This window comes from Eretmochelys imbricata, chromosome 6, assembly GCF_965152235.1.
Source record: "Eretmochelys imbricata isolate rEreImb1 chromosome 6, rEreImb1.hap1, whole genome shotgun sequence".
NCBI classification, from domain to species: domain Eukaryota; kingdom Metazoa; phylum Chordata; order Testudines; family Cheloniidae; genus Eretmochelys; species Eretmochelys imbricata.
Genome location: NC_135577.1, coordinates 6,753,771 through 6,770,098, shown reverse-complemented (window position 1 = coordinate 6,770,098; position 16,328 = coordinate 6,753,771). Strand labels below are relative to the sequence as shown.

The window sequence follows — 16,328 nt, the reverse complement described above, 5'->3', positions numbered from 1 at the left end:
AGCTGGCACCCCATGCACCCCAACCCTTTGCCCCAGCCCTAAGCCCCCTCCTGCACCCTGAACCCCACATCCCCAGCCCCACCCTGCAGCCCTCACCCCTGCACCCCAACCCTCTGCCCCACCCACACCCCAAACCCCTCACCCCAACCCCCTGCCCCACCCACACCCCAACCCCCTCATCCCCAGCCCCACCCCAGAGCTCGCACCCCCAGCCAGAGCCAGCACCCCATACACCCCAACCCTTTGCCCCAGCCCTGAGCCCCCTCCTGCACCCTGAACCCCACATCCCCAGCCCCACCCTGCAGCCCTCACCCCTGCATCCCAACCCTCTGCCCCACCCACACCCCAAACCCGTCAGCCCCACCCCGCAGCCCTCACCCCCACACCCCAACCCTTTGCCTTAGCCTTGAGCCCCCTCCTGCACCCTGAACCCCAGATCCCCAGCCCCATCCTGCAGCCCTCACCCCCGCACCCCAACCCTCTGCCCCACCCACACCCCAAACCCTTCAGCCCCACCCCGCAGCCCTCACCCCAACCCTCTGCCCCAACCACACCCCAAACCCCTCAGCCCCACCCCGCAGCCCTCACCCCCGCAGCCCAACCCTTTGCCTTAGCCTTGAGCCCCCTTCTGCACCCTGAACCCCACATCCCAGCCCCACCCTGCAGCCCTCACCCCCGCACCCCAATCCTCTGACCCACCCACACCCCAAACCCCTCACTCCAACCCCCTGCCCCAACCACACCCCAAACCCCTCACCCCTGCACCCCAACCCTCTGCCCCACCCACACCCCAAACCCCTCATCCCCAGCCCCACCCCAGAGCTCGCACCCCCAGCCAGAGCCGGAACCCCATGCACCCCAACCCTTTGCCCCAGCCTTGAGCCCCCTCCTGCACCCTGAACCCCACATCCCCAGCCCCACCCTGCAGCCCTCACCACCGCACCCCAACCCTTTGCCCCACCCCGCAGCCCTTACCCCAACCCTCTGCCCCAACCACACCCCAAACCCCTCAACCCCACCCCGCAGCCCTTACCTCCGCACCCCAACCCTCTGATCCACCCACACCCCAAACCCCTCATCCCCAGCCCCACCCCACAGCCCTCACCCCAACCCTCTGCCCCAACCACACCCCAAACCCCTCATCCCCAGCCCCACCCCACAGCCCTCACCCCAACCCCCTGCCCCACCCACACTCCAAACCCCTCACCCCCGCACCCCAACCCTCTGCCCCACCCACACCCCAAACCCCTCATCCCCAGCCCCACCCCAGAGCTCGCACCCCCAGCCAGAGCCAGCACCCCATGCACCCCAACCCTTTGTCCCAGCCCTGAGCCCCCTCCTGCACCCTGAACCCCACATCCCCAGCCCCACCCTGCAGCCCTGACCCCCGCACCCCAACCCTCAGCCCCACCCACACCCCAAACCCCTCAGCCCCACCCCCCCAACCCTTTGCCCTAGCCTTGAGCCCCGTCCTCCACCCTGAACCCCAGATCCCCAGCCCTACCCTGCAGCCCTCACCCCCGCACCCCAACCCTCTCCCCCACCCACACCCCAAACCCCACAGCCCCACCCCGCAGCCCTCACCCCCACACCCCAACCCTTTGCCCTAGCCTTGAGCCCCCTCCTGCACCCTGAACCCCACATCCCCAGCCCCACCCTGCAGCCCTCACCCCCGCACCCCAACCCTGTGCCCCACCCACACCCGAAACCCCACAGCCCTCACCCCAACCCTCTGCCCCACCCACACCCCAAACCCCTCAGCCCCACCCCATTCATTTTGTGATGTGCATCAGCACGCAGGCGGAGTGCGGTGTGAGGGCAGGACTCGGACCGGCTCTGGGCACCCCCAAACCTGAGACAACCCTGCCGCCCCCGCCCCTCGTGCCCGGCGCTGGCGGGGACCCGGCCAGGGGGTCGGGGGAAGCGAATAGCGGCGGAACTTCCCCTCCTCGGCGGCGCTGGTTTCCTCCGGCAACTCAGCGAGCCCGGGCCGCCTCTGGCTGCGGGCGCGACTCCGCGATCGCGGCTGGTGAGCGCCCCGGGAGCCGCCTCCCTCCCCGCCGCGGTGAGCCGGGGATCGGGGCAGGGAGGGAGAGACGAGCTGCCCCGGCGAGAGAGCTCCGCCGCGGGCCGAGCCGTGGCCGGACAAGGGGGGGGCAGAGCCTGAACCCAGCCCAGCCGGCTCCCGGGGAGCACAGGGCGCGGGGGGGGGGGGTCTCTGCAGCTGAGCCTTGCAGGCTCCTCCCCACGCAGCCGGTTCCCGGGGTGCAAAGAGGGGAGGTCCGAGCCCGCAACGCCCGGGAGGGGCCCCTGCAAGCCGGCCAGCAACTGTCCCGCAAAACAACGCGTGACAAAAAGCCTTGCTGGGGTAGACGCAAAAGGCCCGGTGCAGAGGGAGCCTTGTCCACACGCACAAGGTGTCGTGCTTCAACCACCCCTGCGTTTAAAGCGGTCCAGTGCCCCCAGCCCAGCATATGGATATAATTATTTTATTACAAAGGTGCTTGCAGGGAAAAGGGAGTAAGCTACCCTGGTGTAAGGCAAAGCTCAGATTCAGTTCTCCTAAATTCAAGTTATGCTTTTTTAAAAGGCCTGTGTAGCAATGTACAGCAGTCGGCTGAGAAAAGGAAGGAAGACCTTGGGCCATGTGCAGCCATCACACCGTTACTTCTTATTTCTGCCGCTGCCCAGGCAAACAGGACGACCGCCCTGATGACGGGGACGCTGCGATTGTCTCCACCACAGAGCCTTGGCCACCAGAGCCTGTGCGTGGAGACACCGCGTACGCCCACAGGAGGAGGTTTTCTGCCAGCATGGCTGCCCCACCTCCTCAAATGACGCTAGTTACACCAGTGTTTCTCAGATGGGGGGCCACCAGGGTCTTTTCTTGGGGCCACAGCCTCCTGGGCAGTGATTGGGGGCACGAAGCAGTGACCCCTCCCCCAGGACCCCCAGCAGGGGTTGGATCCTGCCCCCTTCTGGAGCCAGAAATGCCAGAGGAGCAGGCAGCTGGTGTGAGTTCCCCACCTTCCTAGGGGCGGTGGGGCTCGAGCTTTCGACTTCAGCCCTGCACTGACAGGTGGCCGGCTCCAGACATGGGGCTTTGGCATGATCCGTCAACTGGTCCTGGGCTCATCGCTCCCACATCGTCCCTGGTTCCCACTGCCTCCTCTGGCTCTGGGCTTCGGTCATGTGGCAGCGGACTCCATCCCCCAGGCTCTGGCTGTGGGGCCCCAGGCTCTGGCCCCAGCCACGTGGCAGCAGGTGCCAGCCCCAGGATCCACCTCTCTCAGCCCCCGCCTGTCGCCCTGGTCACCCGCTGTCTCTTCCATCCCTGGGCTCTGGCTGCGCGGCAGCGGGCTCTGTTCCTGGCGCCGGCCTCAGGCTCTGGTCATGGGGCTCCAAGATCTGTGTGTGGGGCTTTGGGCTCTGGCCCTGGGCTCACCCCCCTGATCCTCGCTGCGTCCTCCAGCTCTGGCCTTTGGCCAGGCAGCAGCGGGCTGTCTCCCGGGCTCCATCTGTGGGGCCTTGGGATCCAGCCATGGGGCTTTAGGCTCTGTCCCCAGGCTCACCATCCCCTGCACATCACCCCTGGCCCCCACTGCCTCCTCCATCCCCAAGCTCTGGCCTCACGGCAGCAGGCTCCATCCCCAGGCCCTGGCCTCTGGCTGTGGGACCCCAGTATCCAGCCGTGGGGCTTTGGGCTCTGGCCCTGTGCTCATCGCCCTCCATGACCCCGGACCCTGCTGCTTCCTCTGGCCCCGGTCCCCAGCCACGGGGCTTTGGGCACCGGCACCATGCTCAACCCAACCCATTGCCATTGACCCCTGCTGCTTCTCCTGGCCCCTCACCCACCCCCCATCCTCCCTGGCTGCCACCGCCTCCCTACCCACCGTCCCATCCAAGTCTTTGTCCCACGGCTTGCTGGGGCTGAGTAAATCTGCTGTGAAAAGTGAAATGTTTATGTTTTTTAATAGCGCTTTTCACTGCCTCCCAGTTAGCTAGCAAGTCTGCTTCTGTGAAAAGTGATTTTAACAAACATACAAATATCACTTTTCACAGGAGCAGACTTACTAGCTAGCAATTAAAAAAGTCTTTTAGACAACTAAAAAAGCAAAAGAAACAACAACAACAACAAAAGACAAGAAGAACATGCAAAGCACTTTAGTTTTGTTTCTATTCTGTTTAGGTCCAGTAAAGAATAGAGACAATTGTACAATATTTTTATTACCGAGTTTGCAAATAAAAAAACCCCATCATAAATAAATTACAATGATGTGGACATGTATATGTGCATATTTATTTGTTTTTCCTAACGTTAATTAAGTATGTTAGGAAAAATTGTCAGAGTGGCTGCCAGCAAGGGATGATTGTTATAGCAGATGTTTCCTGTTGGGGAATCAACAGGGAAGAATGATGGCGGGGTAAGAAGGATCCACTGAGAGATACTATCTTAAAGAATTGTTAATCCTCCCAGCTGTCCTCTAACCATGTCTTCACACATAAATCAGGTAAACTGAGAATATATAGAAATGACACTGCAACATATGTTTCTGGCAGAATATGCTTGGCAATGAGGTTTCCTTTGTCTGAAACCCTATCTAATCAAATTGATACAGAAACTTAGTTGGCAGAGTGAAGACTGCACATCCCTTCCAGATGCAGGACAGACACGTCAGCAAGAAAGGGTGGTAATGTAGCTATTTCTTTCCGTATAGTGCTGTACTAATCTCTGATGAATAATCTGAGATTAAATAATTCCAATCTTGAGTCATTAATTCAGACATGCAACAGCTTTAAGGTCAAAGGTTCCAATGAAAGAAAGCCTGTGAAGAAATAATTTCTTTTGTGCAATTGGTTGAAAACCAACTATAGTTGACAAGCCGTGGGTCCCTTGTTTAATAGGTGTTTTCTGAGTTACAGAAATATTTTACCCTACTAGAATCTCTGTTTTCCAGTTTCTAGAAACCACCAAGAAGAAAGTCCATCAACTCAGAGACTCAGCAACAGTAAGAAGAACCGCCAGAGTTCATGGCTGGACTCGGAAAGAAAGAAAGCTGTACGTGCTTATTTCCTTTTAGTCGCCATTCTGCCTAGTGATATTTACATCCAAACTTGTATTTCACACGGCTGTGTCTAGCAGAATGGAGTTGTGGTCCATGGGTAAACTGCCGAGGCCCTGCGGTAATACATGCTACATTACATGTATACCTGTTGTAATAACTGGGGCCAGATAGGCCTACCCCAACTGTGGAAAAATGGCTAAAAATTTATAAAATGTTCCAGGCACCTATAACAAATGTTAATGGGAAACAGTTTGAAAGGGAGACAGACAGATTGGGTTACTCCCAACAAACATGCCTGCTGATCTAACTCAGAGTGTGTCAAGATCATGACTGGTAAACAAGAGGAATGTGGGATCAAAAATCAGTGGGGGAAGTTTTAAGCCACAGCCTCAGTTTTAAGTTTGTTTTAGCTACAAATGAAGTGAGTTGTAAATTCTTAGCTTTGTTAATCTCTGAAAGGTTTAACTGTGATTTTGATAGCATCTAATCAAATGAGATTTGTAAATCCTATAAATCTAGGATTGTGTTTCGATCGTGTCTGGTAAACAACAGGGGTATGATCAGAAATCAGTGGACCAAAATTGGTTAAGGTTAACGTACATACTCAGTAACTGAAAACTCTGGCAAACTACCAATTGTTATCCAAGTGTGTTTGAGCTTGTTTTGTCTGAGCATGCAAAGCCATCTGCTAATGTTCTTGTTTAAAAAATCAGAGGTTTTTGTAACTTTGTTTGATAGTTATTACTGGTTTTAAAATCTTTGTACAAATGCTTTGTTTCTCGTTTTCTTTTGTAGTTTCTCTAACTGGTAATAACTTGGAACCTTCAACATAAAGGCATTTTTAAGCAAAATGCAAAAGTGATAAAGTGTTTTAAATTGTTAAAGGTTAAGTTGCTAAAGCAAACTTCTGCTTAGATAACATTTTTTAACTGAATGGCAGCTTAATTCAGGGCTGTAAATTGAGTTTCAAACCATCGGAAAGGGCTATTGCAACCCTCAAGATTTTTGTGATTGGAAAAACAAAAGAACGTGTTGGTGATGGATTTTGTTATGTGAAACAGCACAGTTCTAGTGGTTCGAATTAGACTCTGGGATGGGCTAATTTGCCTCAGTGGCTGTGAAATGTTGGTGGGCAAGGTCTATCATAGACTGAAATGTTGGTGGGCAAGGTCTATCATAGACTAAAATGCCAGTGTATTTTACTACCTTTGGGTGTAGCAAATGGCTCATGGATGCAAAACTGGTTCCAAAGAACATTAGTTGGTTGCTTCTTTTTAAAAGGAGGAAATATACAGGGGTAAAAATGACACGAGGCCTAAAATTTCTGCTAGTCAGCAAGTTTAACCACTTGTGCGTGACATTTTCACCATTTCTGTAAATGTGCAGCTTTAAAAAGGCAAGAGGAGTAGGGGGATGGGGGGGGGGGGGAAAGATTTTCAATCTTTCCCCAATCTGGACTTAGAGCAAAAAATGTGACAAGAGCTAGTCTGTTTCTAAAAATCTGAAGACAGAGACCAACATCAGTTTTAAGTTTGTTTTAGGTACAAATCAAATGAGTTGTAAGTTCTTATCTTTATTAACACTCGAAAGGTTGAAATGTGATTTTTTTTTTTGTAGCATCTAATCAAATAAGATTTGAAAATCCCAATTTTGGGATGAGGAATTTGCAAACCTTGCAATACAACCAAGTACCTTTTCCCCCGTTTCTACAACAGCAGAGTTGCGAGTCAGCATGCGAGACAGAACTGCATTTTCTATCTTTGCTGTTCTTTCCTCTCCCTTTTTCTGTGCATTTGTCTGGTTTTGTCTTCACAGAAACGAGATCAGACTCTAACAACAGAAGCAACAGCTCCAGCCCATTTCAACTAACTGCTTCTCTCCCCCCCCCCCCCCCCCAAAAAGGAATTTTGTTACCATCCATACCAATATCAAAAAGACTGCTTGTCAGGGTTTCCTCCTCCCCCCCTCTTGAATACTCTCTACAGCTAAAGGAAAATGGAATAAGGCATATAGTTGAAATGAAAGCCTTATGGAGTACTTTACATTTCAAATCCCTTAAGGGTCTTGAAAAAGGAACAGTTAAATCTGGATCTGGTACAAGTTCAAACAAAAAGGTTGCCATTAAATAAAATTCTGTAAATTCATACTCATGAGAAAATTGTAAAACGTTTGAGTGATGCCCCTGAAATGTAGAAGGATTATGTTACAAGCGAAGCTCTTTGCGGGTAAAGACTGTCTTTTTGTTGTGTCCTTTTTCAGTGCCTGATACAATGGGGTCTTGTCCCATGATTAAAAGTCCTGAACTCTAAGGTAACACAAATAAATAATAATAATGTTCATTAAAAAGCGTAAAAAGAGCCAACTACCTGCATGAGTGCAATTGTGATCTGATATTCCGAGGTGCCATGATCAGTCAAATAAAAGGCAGAACTGAGGTAACATCACCTGAGTGCGGAAAGGGTTCACTAGGAAGAAAAAAGCAGCACAGGAAGGAAGAAGGCTTGGTTTGGGCAGAAGGCTACAAGGAAGAAATACAAAATGGAGGGATCTCTTCTAGTCATCAATGGGCAGAACCCAACTGATACTGGTGAAAACTGGAAGATGGAAATGTGGGGGGACACAGAGCTCCTTTCATGTGTGTGGCAGGCCCATTGGCTTTCAATAACTCTGTTTAGTAGAGAATCTGAGAGGCACTTCTCACTGGCCCTCAGATGAAAACTTTGAACCTCACGCAGAGCTAACAACGTCTATGTTTCCCAGGTTTCAGTTTGTGTGATTGGAAGAGAAGGCATTTCTGAGATGATGGAGCCCCTGTCCAATTCAACGTCTCAGATCTTCCACCACCCAGGACCACAACTGAGCTGTGACCTCAGAGAGAAACTGCAGTATTCACGGCAACTAGGTAACAAGTTGTTTGTGCAAAAACAACGAGGAGTCCTTGTGGCACCTTAGAAACTAACAGATTTATTTGGGCATAAACTTTTGTGGGCTAGAACCCACTTCATCAGATGCATGGAGTGGAAACTAAAGTAGCAGGTATATATATTGTGATACAAGAGGGCCAGGGAGCAGTGTGAGAGTGCTAGAGGGGAAATATATAAACTCAAGGCTAATTAAGGTGTGGTTCCCTGTAGACTAGGGAAGGTGGCTGCAGGTTAATTGGACCACCTGCAGTCAATTAAGGCCCTGTTAGGAACCTAATAAAACCCCCTGCTTCAGGCAGACAAGGGAAGAGGAGAGGATTGGAGATTGGAGGTGTGCTGTGAGACTTGGAAAATCAGAGAACTGAAGTAAGGGGGACCCTGCCCAGTATGGGAGGTAGACTCCCTTCCCCAGCATCTAAGGACTGCAGGTACCCCACCCAAGGGGGAAGAGGGTAAGAACCCGTAGGGGTTGAGAGGGGCTGGGGCTCAGAGTGAGGAGCAAACCCAGACCCCTCTCCTGCTTCCCTCCTTTATCACCTTCCTGGGCCACTAGTGGGGCCATCGACGCTCCAAGAACAGGGGCAAGGGGTGGCATCTTAGCTCCCCGCCAAGAAAAGCGCAGGACCCACCAGAGTAACACTGGCCATCTTGTCTCTATCTATCTACACACAGAGTACGTGAAAAGACGGGAGTTGCCTTACCAAGTGGAGGGGTCAGTGCTAATGAGACAATTCAATTAACAGTAGAATACCAAGGGAGGAAAAATCACTTTTGTAGTGGTAATGAGGGTGGCCCATTTCAAACAGTTGACAAGAAGGTGTGAGTAACAGTAGGGGGAAATTCATTTTTGTAATGACCCATCCACTCCCAGTCTTTATTCAGGCCTAATTTGATGGTGTCCAGTTTGCAAATTAATTCCAGTTCAGCAGTTTCTCGTAGGAGTCTGTTTTTGAAATTTTGTTGTTGAAAAATTGCTACTTTTAAGTCTGTTATTGAGTGACCAGGGAGACGGAAGAGTTTTCCTAGTGGTTTTTGAATGTTATAATTCCTGATTTGTGTCCATTTATTCTTTTGTGAAATCATCAGAACAGCATTTGGTTGTCTCGTGGCACGTGGAGAGCGGGTAGGTCCCTGTTCCTAGTAGAGTCGTAAGATCCAGGATCATGTGTGTCTGTGTGGGTCCCTCTAATGGTATCTTTATTATCCTTTAGATCTTCCTGTGCCTTATTTGTTTGTTCCTTATGATAAGGGGAATGAAGGAGACCAGGATATGGTGGCCTTGCTCCGTAGGTTTGGCTTTATGGTGAGTTGTGAAATGGTGCTTGCTTGCAGTGGCCTGAGCTGGGGCTGAGTTCTGGCGGGATGGGGAGCTTTGAGGGCAGGCTGAGTCAGGCATCTCTTGCTGTTTGGAGGAGGTTGGGATAATGGGAAATGGGGTTCCTTCCCCCGCAATGCTGCGTTGACAGTGATGGCTTTGCCCTTTTCTGCTCAGCTTGTGTCTGAGTGGTGGGATTGTGGCCAGAGCAGGCAGGTGCTGAGTGGAGGACACATATCATTTCAGATGCCAGTGACATTTGAGGAGGTGGCCATGTACTTCTCTGAAGATGAATGGGCTCTTTTGGATGAAAAGCAGAGGGAACTCTACAGAGATGTCATACAGGAGAATTACGAGACTCTCCTCTCATTGGGTGAGCAGTTGCTATTGTCCCCGTAGTGTAGACATGGCCTAAATCTCCTATAAGGAACACAACCCATTTCCCACCAGACAATCTGGTCGCCAAAGGGGGTTTCATGAATAATTGACAACGTATATGGATTGGTTTCAGAGTAGCAACCGTGTTAGTCTGTATTCGCAAAAAGAAAAGGAGTACTTGTGGCACCTTAGAGACTAACCAATTTATTTGAGCATAAGCTTTCGTGAGCTACTGTAGCTCACAAAAGCTTATGCTCAAATAAATTGGTTAGTCTCTAAGGTGCCACAAGTAAACCTATATGGATTATGTCTTTCCCCTTCATTCCAAGATTTTCTTTGCTGTTCTTTGTAGTTAAGTGATCGACAAATACTTGACATGTTGTGATGCATGTACCTCTTTCCATTGAGCAGGATTTCCTATTGCTAAACCAGATGTGCTGTCCCAGATGGAGCGAGGGGAAGAGCCATGGTTCCCAGATCTTCAGGGCTCTGAGGAAAGGGAAATCCCAAGAGGCACTACGACAGGTGAGGAATGAGTGACACCAACTGAGAAACCATCTGGGACTGAGGGAAAAGCTGGAATTCCAGCAAACCCACTGAGTACTCATCTGACTCACTATTGTGCCCTGTCCTCCTGGCCGGTGTCAGTCGTGGCTCCCACTCGTTCTGCCTGACCCCTGGCAGAAGCCTTTTCCTCAGGGCTCAGGTGGGACTTTGAGGCAGAACTGACCCCTTTTCCCTTCTGTGGAAAGATTTGGGGAATTTAATTCCTACCTGTCAGGTTCTCTTATCGGTGACCAATCCCTTTTCTGCCCCCTCCGTCCCCAGCACATGGAATGAATCCCATCTGGATTCTCTCTCCCAACAGGTACCGGGATAGCAAGTGAAAACAAGGAGGAGAGTCCCCAGCAGGAAGGGGCTGTGAGAGTGAAGATTCACAGGATGTTTTCAGGGAGACTACAGTGCCCTGACGGGGCAGATGCCAGTGAGAGCCATGGCAGGGCAGGACGGCAGAGGGGAGACCCTCCAGGCAGGAGTAAATCCACTCACAGCAAAAGAGGTTTGAGGAAATCCAAGGACACCAGTGCCCACCCGGTAATCCTTACGGGGGAGACACCAAATACTGTCAATGAACAGAGGGCAGGTTTCAATAACAGTTCGCTCCTTATTCAGCACTGTCAGCAAACTGATGTAGAAAAAAGTGTCTACAAGTGTTATGAGTGTGGCAAAGGCTTCTCTCGACAAGAAAACCTTCAGATACATCTGAGAATTCACCCAGAGGAGCGACCTTATAAATGTAATGAATGCGGGAAAAGTTTCAGACATAAGACAAGCCTTGTTCTTCATTGTTACACAGTCCACAAGTCAGAGAGACCCCATAAGTGTCCAGACTGTGGCCAGCTCTTTATTCTAAAAGACAGACTTATTCAGCATCAGAGAATCCATTCAGGAGAGGCGTCTAGAGGGTTTAATGATGGGATGGTGAGTGAGAACAGGGACAAGAATCCCCAGAAGGAAGGGCTTGTGAGAGCAGAGCAGGACAGGATGTTGTTGGGGAAACTTCAGAGTCTTGAGTGGGGAGAAGCCTGTGGAAGTGCGGGAGCTGCACGAAGGCAGCACGGGACCCCGGAAGGGGAGAGAGGCAGCGTATCTATTCAACATAAACAAATTTCCAAGAAACTGAACTGCCCCATTGGCCACCAGAGCACCAATCAGGGAGCACAACCGAGTACAAGTAGTGATCAGAAAAGCTTCAGTAGAAGCTCAGCAGTGCATCAGAAAGTCCGTCCCAAAGAGAGACGTTACAGCTGTGCTGAGTGTGGGAAAAGCTATTACCACAACTCGCACCTCCGATGGCATCAGAAAAAACACACAGGAGAGAGATCCCATGTATGCGCCGACTGTGGAAAGAGCTTTAACTGCAGATCGTCACTCAGCAGACATGAAAGGATCCACAAAGAGGAGAAAAACTACAGTTGCACTGACTGTGGGAAAAAATTCAGAGAGTACTTGCACCTTGCTTCCCATCAGACAATCCACACAGGAGAGAGAGCCTATCAGTGTCCTGACTGTCACAAAAGCTTCAGACTGAAAGGGGTCCTTTGTACTCACCGTAAAACCCACACAGGAGCTAAACCTTTTAAATGCACTGAATGTGGGCAAGGCTTTGGGCGGAAAGAAACCCTACATAAACACATGAGGATCCACACTGGGGAGCGGCCCTATAAATGCACCCAGTGTGAGAAAAGCTTTCGTCAGAAGTTCTCCCTTTCCCAGCATGAGTTAATGCACTGCGGAGGGAGGCCTCACAAATGTACTGAATGTGGGAAAGGCTTCAATCACAAATCAAACCTTGTTCAACACTTGGCAAAACTGCACTTGAAAAAGAAACCCCACACCGCAAATGTAGCTTCAGATTAAATAGATCTACAATTGCAATGGTAGAAAACAGTGGAGTGGTTTGTTTGTTTTTTTAATTCTGGTGAGACACTTCTAAAATACAAGGCTTAAGGAGGATGGGTGGATAGTATTGGCTTATTTTTGATGATGGGAGGAGGACAAAGCTGATGAAGAGAGGAACTGATCTTTTGATGGGGTGGGAGGATGGTTAGTGAGAATTTCAAGGCAGTTAAGTTGAATTTTGGAAGTTGTGCAGCGGTATGCCATCTCTGGATGCAACACATGGATTGCATTCCCATGTGAGCCCTGAATATGACTTCCTGACTGGCTGTGCCAGTGGGACGATTCCATCCGGCCCCTGAACACACAGGGAGGATGCCATTGTGTAGAACAAAATGGCGTCCTCCGCACATTGTGAAGACACGGGTATTTTAACATGGTACTCTATAAATGGATTAAAACCTGGTGAACTGAGATGTCACAAAATGTAACTGTAAACAGGGAATCCTCATTGAGCAGGTGTGTTTCTAATGGGGTCCTGCAGAGATCAGTTCTTGACAACATTTTTATCAATTACCTGGAAAAAACCCCATAAAATGATCACTGATAAAATTTGCAGATGACACTCTAAACCAGAGGATGGTAAATAATGAAGAGGACAGGTCTCTGATTTAACAGTGAACTGGATCACTTTGCACACTGGGCACAAGAAAACAGTATGCATTTTAATGTGGCTAAATGTAAATGTATACATCTAGGACAAAATATGTAGGCCATACTTATAGGATGGGGGATTCCATCCTGGGAAGGTGGGACTCTGAAAAAGATTTCGGGTTTGTGGTGGATAATCAGCTGAATATGAACTCCCAGTACGATGCTGTCTCCAAAAGAACTCACGCAATCCTGAGATGCATAAACAGGGGAATCTCAAGTAGGAACAGAGAGGTTATTTTACCTCTGTATTTGGCACTGAGGCAACTGTGTTTTTTAAACTTATCTACTCCGGAAGTTTTACTGGTATAATTTTGCCAGTATAGTTATAATGGCATAACTTCCTGTGAATAAGTGTGTCAACGTGGGGCGTTACAGAGGTATAATGATACTGGTATATTTTATGCCAGTTAAATTCCACATGTAGACAAGCTCTTAGCGAGAGCAGTTTTCAAGGTAACAGGTGAACAGGAGTAAGTCAGCCTTGCACCACCCCTACAGCAACTTTCTACCATGCACTAATGGGCTATAGCACTATTGGATAAAGATTCAGCTCACTGTCAAAAGCATATGATTAATAATGGGATGCCGAGTGCATCTTCACCTGGATCTTCCATCCCCAGCATCAGTCTATTCCATGGCTCTTGTAAGGGGTTAGGCACATCGTGATTTTTCCTGTCTGGCAGGTACCCTTAACTGTGCCAGTGTAACTAGTAATGCAAGTCCTACTTCCTCCCCGAGCTGTGCATTCCAGAGTCCACTGACAGTGTCTGAAAAAATACCCATAATCCTTGGTGCAGCGACCTGCTGCTCATCCTGCATAGAATTGCTGCCCAAAATGTTTCACAATTTACTCCTAAAAACACAGTTGGGCAGAGTGCTGGGTATGAACTGGAAAACAGAAAATGCCCCGTATAACTTACAGCTGGTTAAGCCTGAGTGTGATTTGTTAGCTTATGAACTAAAGGCCCCTAAGGCTTTGCAGCTATGCAAAATGTATAAAGGATATGTGTGACAGACTGCAATGCTTGCTGGTGAAATAAGGAATGGAGAGGTACTGAGACTGATCTGTTTGCAGATGTTTTAACCATTAATTGCAAGTACTAGATGTTTTGCTGAGTAAGGGACATGGAGTGGTACTAACAGAAATAGGAAGTAACTAGGCTGTAAACAACTGGGGCATATGTGTCGGAATAAGCAAATTGGAATAGACACAGGTATTGACACTTAAAGATAGATCAGGAAAGATTTTACGGCTTGCCTGGGGGCAAGATTCCCGTGATACTTTGCAATTAAGATAAAGCACACCTCTACCCCGCTATAACACGAATTTGGATATAATGCAGTAAAGCAGCGCTCCGGAGGGGCAGGGCTGCGTGCTCCAGTGGATCAAAGCAAGTTTGATATAATGCAGTTTCGCCTATAACGCGGTAAGATTTTTTGGTTCCCGAGGACAGCGTTATATCGGGGTAGAGGTGTATCTAGCAAGGAATGGAATTTTACAATGCAGTAACCCATGATATATATTTTATGTTATACAATATATTTTTGCAGTGTAGTAACTGCAACATATTCGCAAGGTATGTAATGCATAAAAAAGGCCATAAACAATGACTAACCAGTAGGTTTTGAAACAGTTGGAAAATTACCAGGAAAAGGGAACTGAGGAAAGAGCCTAAGGACATGTATACACTTACCGGGGATCAATGCTGCTGCTGCAGTCGATGTACCGGGCGTTGATTTAGCGGGTCTAGTGAAGACCCACTAAATCGACCGCAGATCGCTCTCCTGTCAATTTCAGTACTCCACCACAAGGAGTAGTGTAAGGTAAGTTGACGGGAGAACATCTCCCGTTGATGCAGTGCGATGTAGACACTACAGTAAGTTGATCTGAGCTATGTCAACTCCAGCTACGTTATTCACTGGAGTTGAGTAACTTAGGTCGACTTACCCCCGTAGTGTAGACAAGTCCTAAGATATGGAGAAGTATATACCAAAAGGAGGAAATTGATAAGGGTTGAAATGTTGAACTAAGGAGAGTCACCAGAGTATAATTACCACAAGAAATCATAAGGAAGTAAGACCACTGGCAGACAGGATCCAGACTGTCTGAAGCTATGGAGAAGGCCTTCCACAGTTGTAGGTAATTGCATGCCTCTCTGTATGTGCTGTCTTGACTGTTTAATAAATTAAATCAAAGCTGACTTGTTAACCAAATCTAAATTTAAGAGAAGGCTATTCATTAAACATATAATCACACTTAAAATCCTTATCCATTATTAGCTATTCATTTATTAATTATTGACAAATTATTGGTTATCAACACAAGAAATATGTAAACTACAGTCACTGGAAGACCTGTTCTCTATACTGGTAATGTCTGACCTTTCTGTATTATGCTGTTTTATTGCTAATCAATAAAGTGATTGAGTGAGTTATCTGAGATCTCATTAAGGGATGACAAACTTAATGAGCAACCACCTCAAACGACTTACAGGATCACATTTCTAGCTGTAATGGGAATGGGGCCTCATAGTGACTGGATTTCATGAGGACAGAGGACAGTATCCCAGATGTGTGAGGCATTAAGGGGAAGGGATTACAGATCAATGAAGAGATGCCTTTTTTTTTCATTTCTCAATAGGCTTCATTTAATAAAAGTAGCACTACTTTACACTATTAACTCTGGGTGCTATTAATTAAACATGAATGCCCCAGTGAAAGTGGGTGTGCCTGTTACGAAACAGTGAGTTTGTGTATTTCTTTGGTTGTGCTGGGGACATTTGTGACACTAGCTCACAACAAAAGCACCCCTTTTGGCTCCTTACTAGGGAACACATTGCTTTTCTCTGGAAGGTTGTGGGGATAAATCCCTTGTTCCTGAAGAAATTCTAAGGGGATCCGTTTTTGCTCAGCTGCCTGCTTGTTCCCTCTCACTGGGAAGAGACTGAGATCTGAGCCCCTCTTTTACCTCTCTGCTAATTCAACTTTATTTTTTCATCAACTGCCATGATGTTGTTCAGTCCCAATAGCCACATCAGGGCAGACCAGTCGTTCATCTCGACCTGTGTCTGACAGCAGCCAGCACTACATGGTTGGAATGTGCAGGAAACCCCGTTGTGGACATGGCAAAATCTGTCCCTAGCAACAGTTCCTGTCAACCAGTTGTTGGCTTGTGCCCTGAAACAGATTCGTCATATATACATTATATATTAGTTCAGCTAGTGTAACTCTAGAGGTTCTCATTATCTATATTTCTATCTGACCCTTTTTCAAAATTCCACGATTTCCAAATCTCAATGCTATCTAGTGGAAATGAGTTCCATAGGGTTATATAAACTTCCCTTAGTAGTTCGTTCCAGTGGTTAATCACTCACCTTTAAAAATGTGGTACTTATTGATAATTCAAATTTAGCTTGCTTCAGCTTGCAGTCATTGGTGGTGGCCCTGCCTTTTTCCATTAGATTAAACAGCCCTTTAGGAGCTGGGATTTTCTCTCCATAAAAGCATTTAAATTGTAATCAAATCACCTCT

At 48.6% G+C, this 16,328-nt stretch overlaps 1 protein-coding gene across 1 annotated transcript; it reads left to right on the top strand.

Annotated features, from left to right (window-relative positions):
• The first annotated feature begins 1,974 nt into the window (after positions 1-1,974).
• On the top strand, positions 1,975-12,104 carry LOC144267035 (uncharacterized). The gene is made up of 7 exons (XM_077820677.1): positions 1,975-2,065; positions 4,959-5,059; positions 7,827-7,968; positions 9,202-9,293; positions 9,552-9,678; positions 10,095-10,208; positions 10,552-12,104. Exons 3-7 carry the CDS (start codon positions 7,866-7,868, stop codon positions 12,102-12,104), a joined length of 1,989 nt encoding a protein of 662 aa, XP_077676803.1. The 5' UTR covers positions 1,975-2,065; positions 4,959-5,059; positions 7,827-7,865.
• The last annotated feature ends 4,224 nt before the right edge of the window (positions 12,105-16,328 follow it).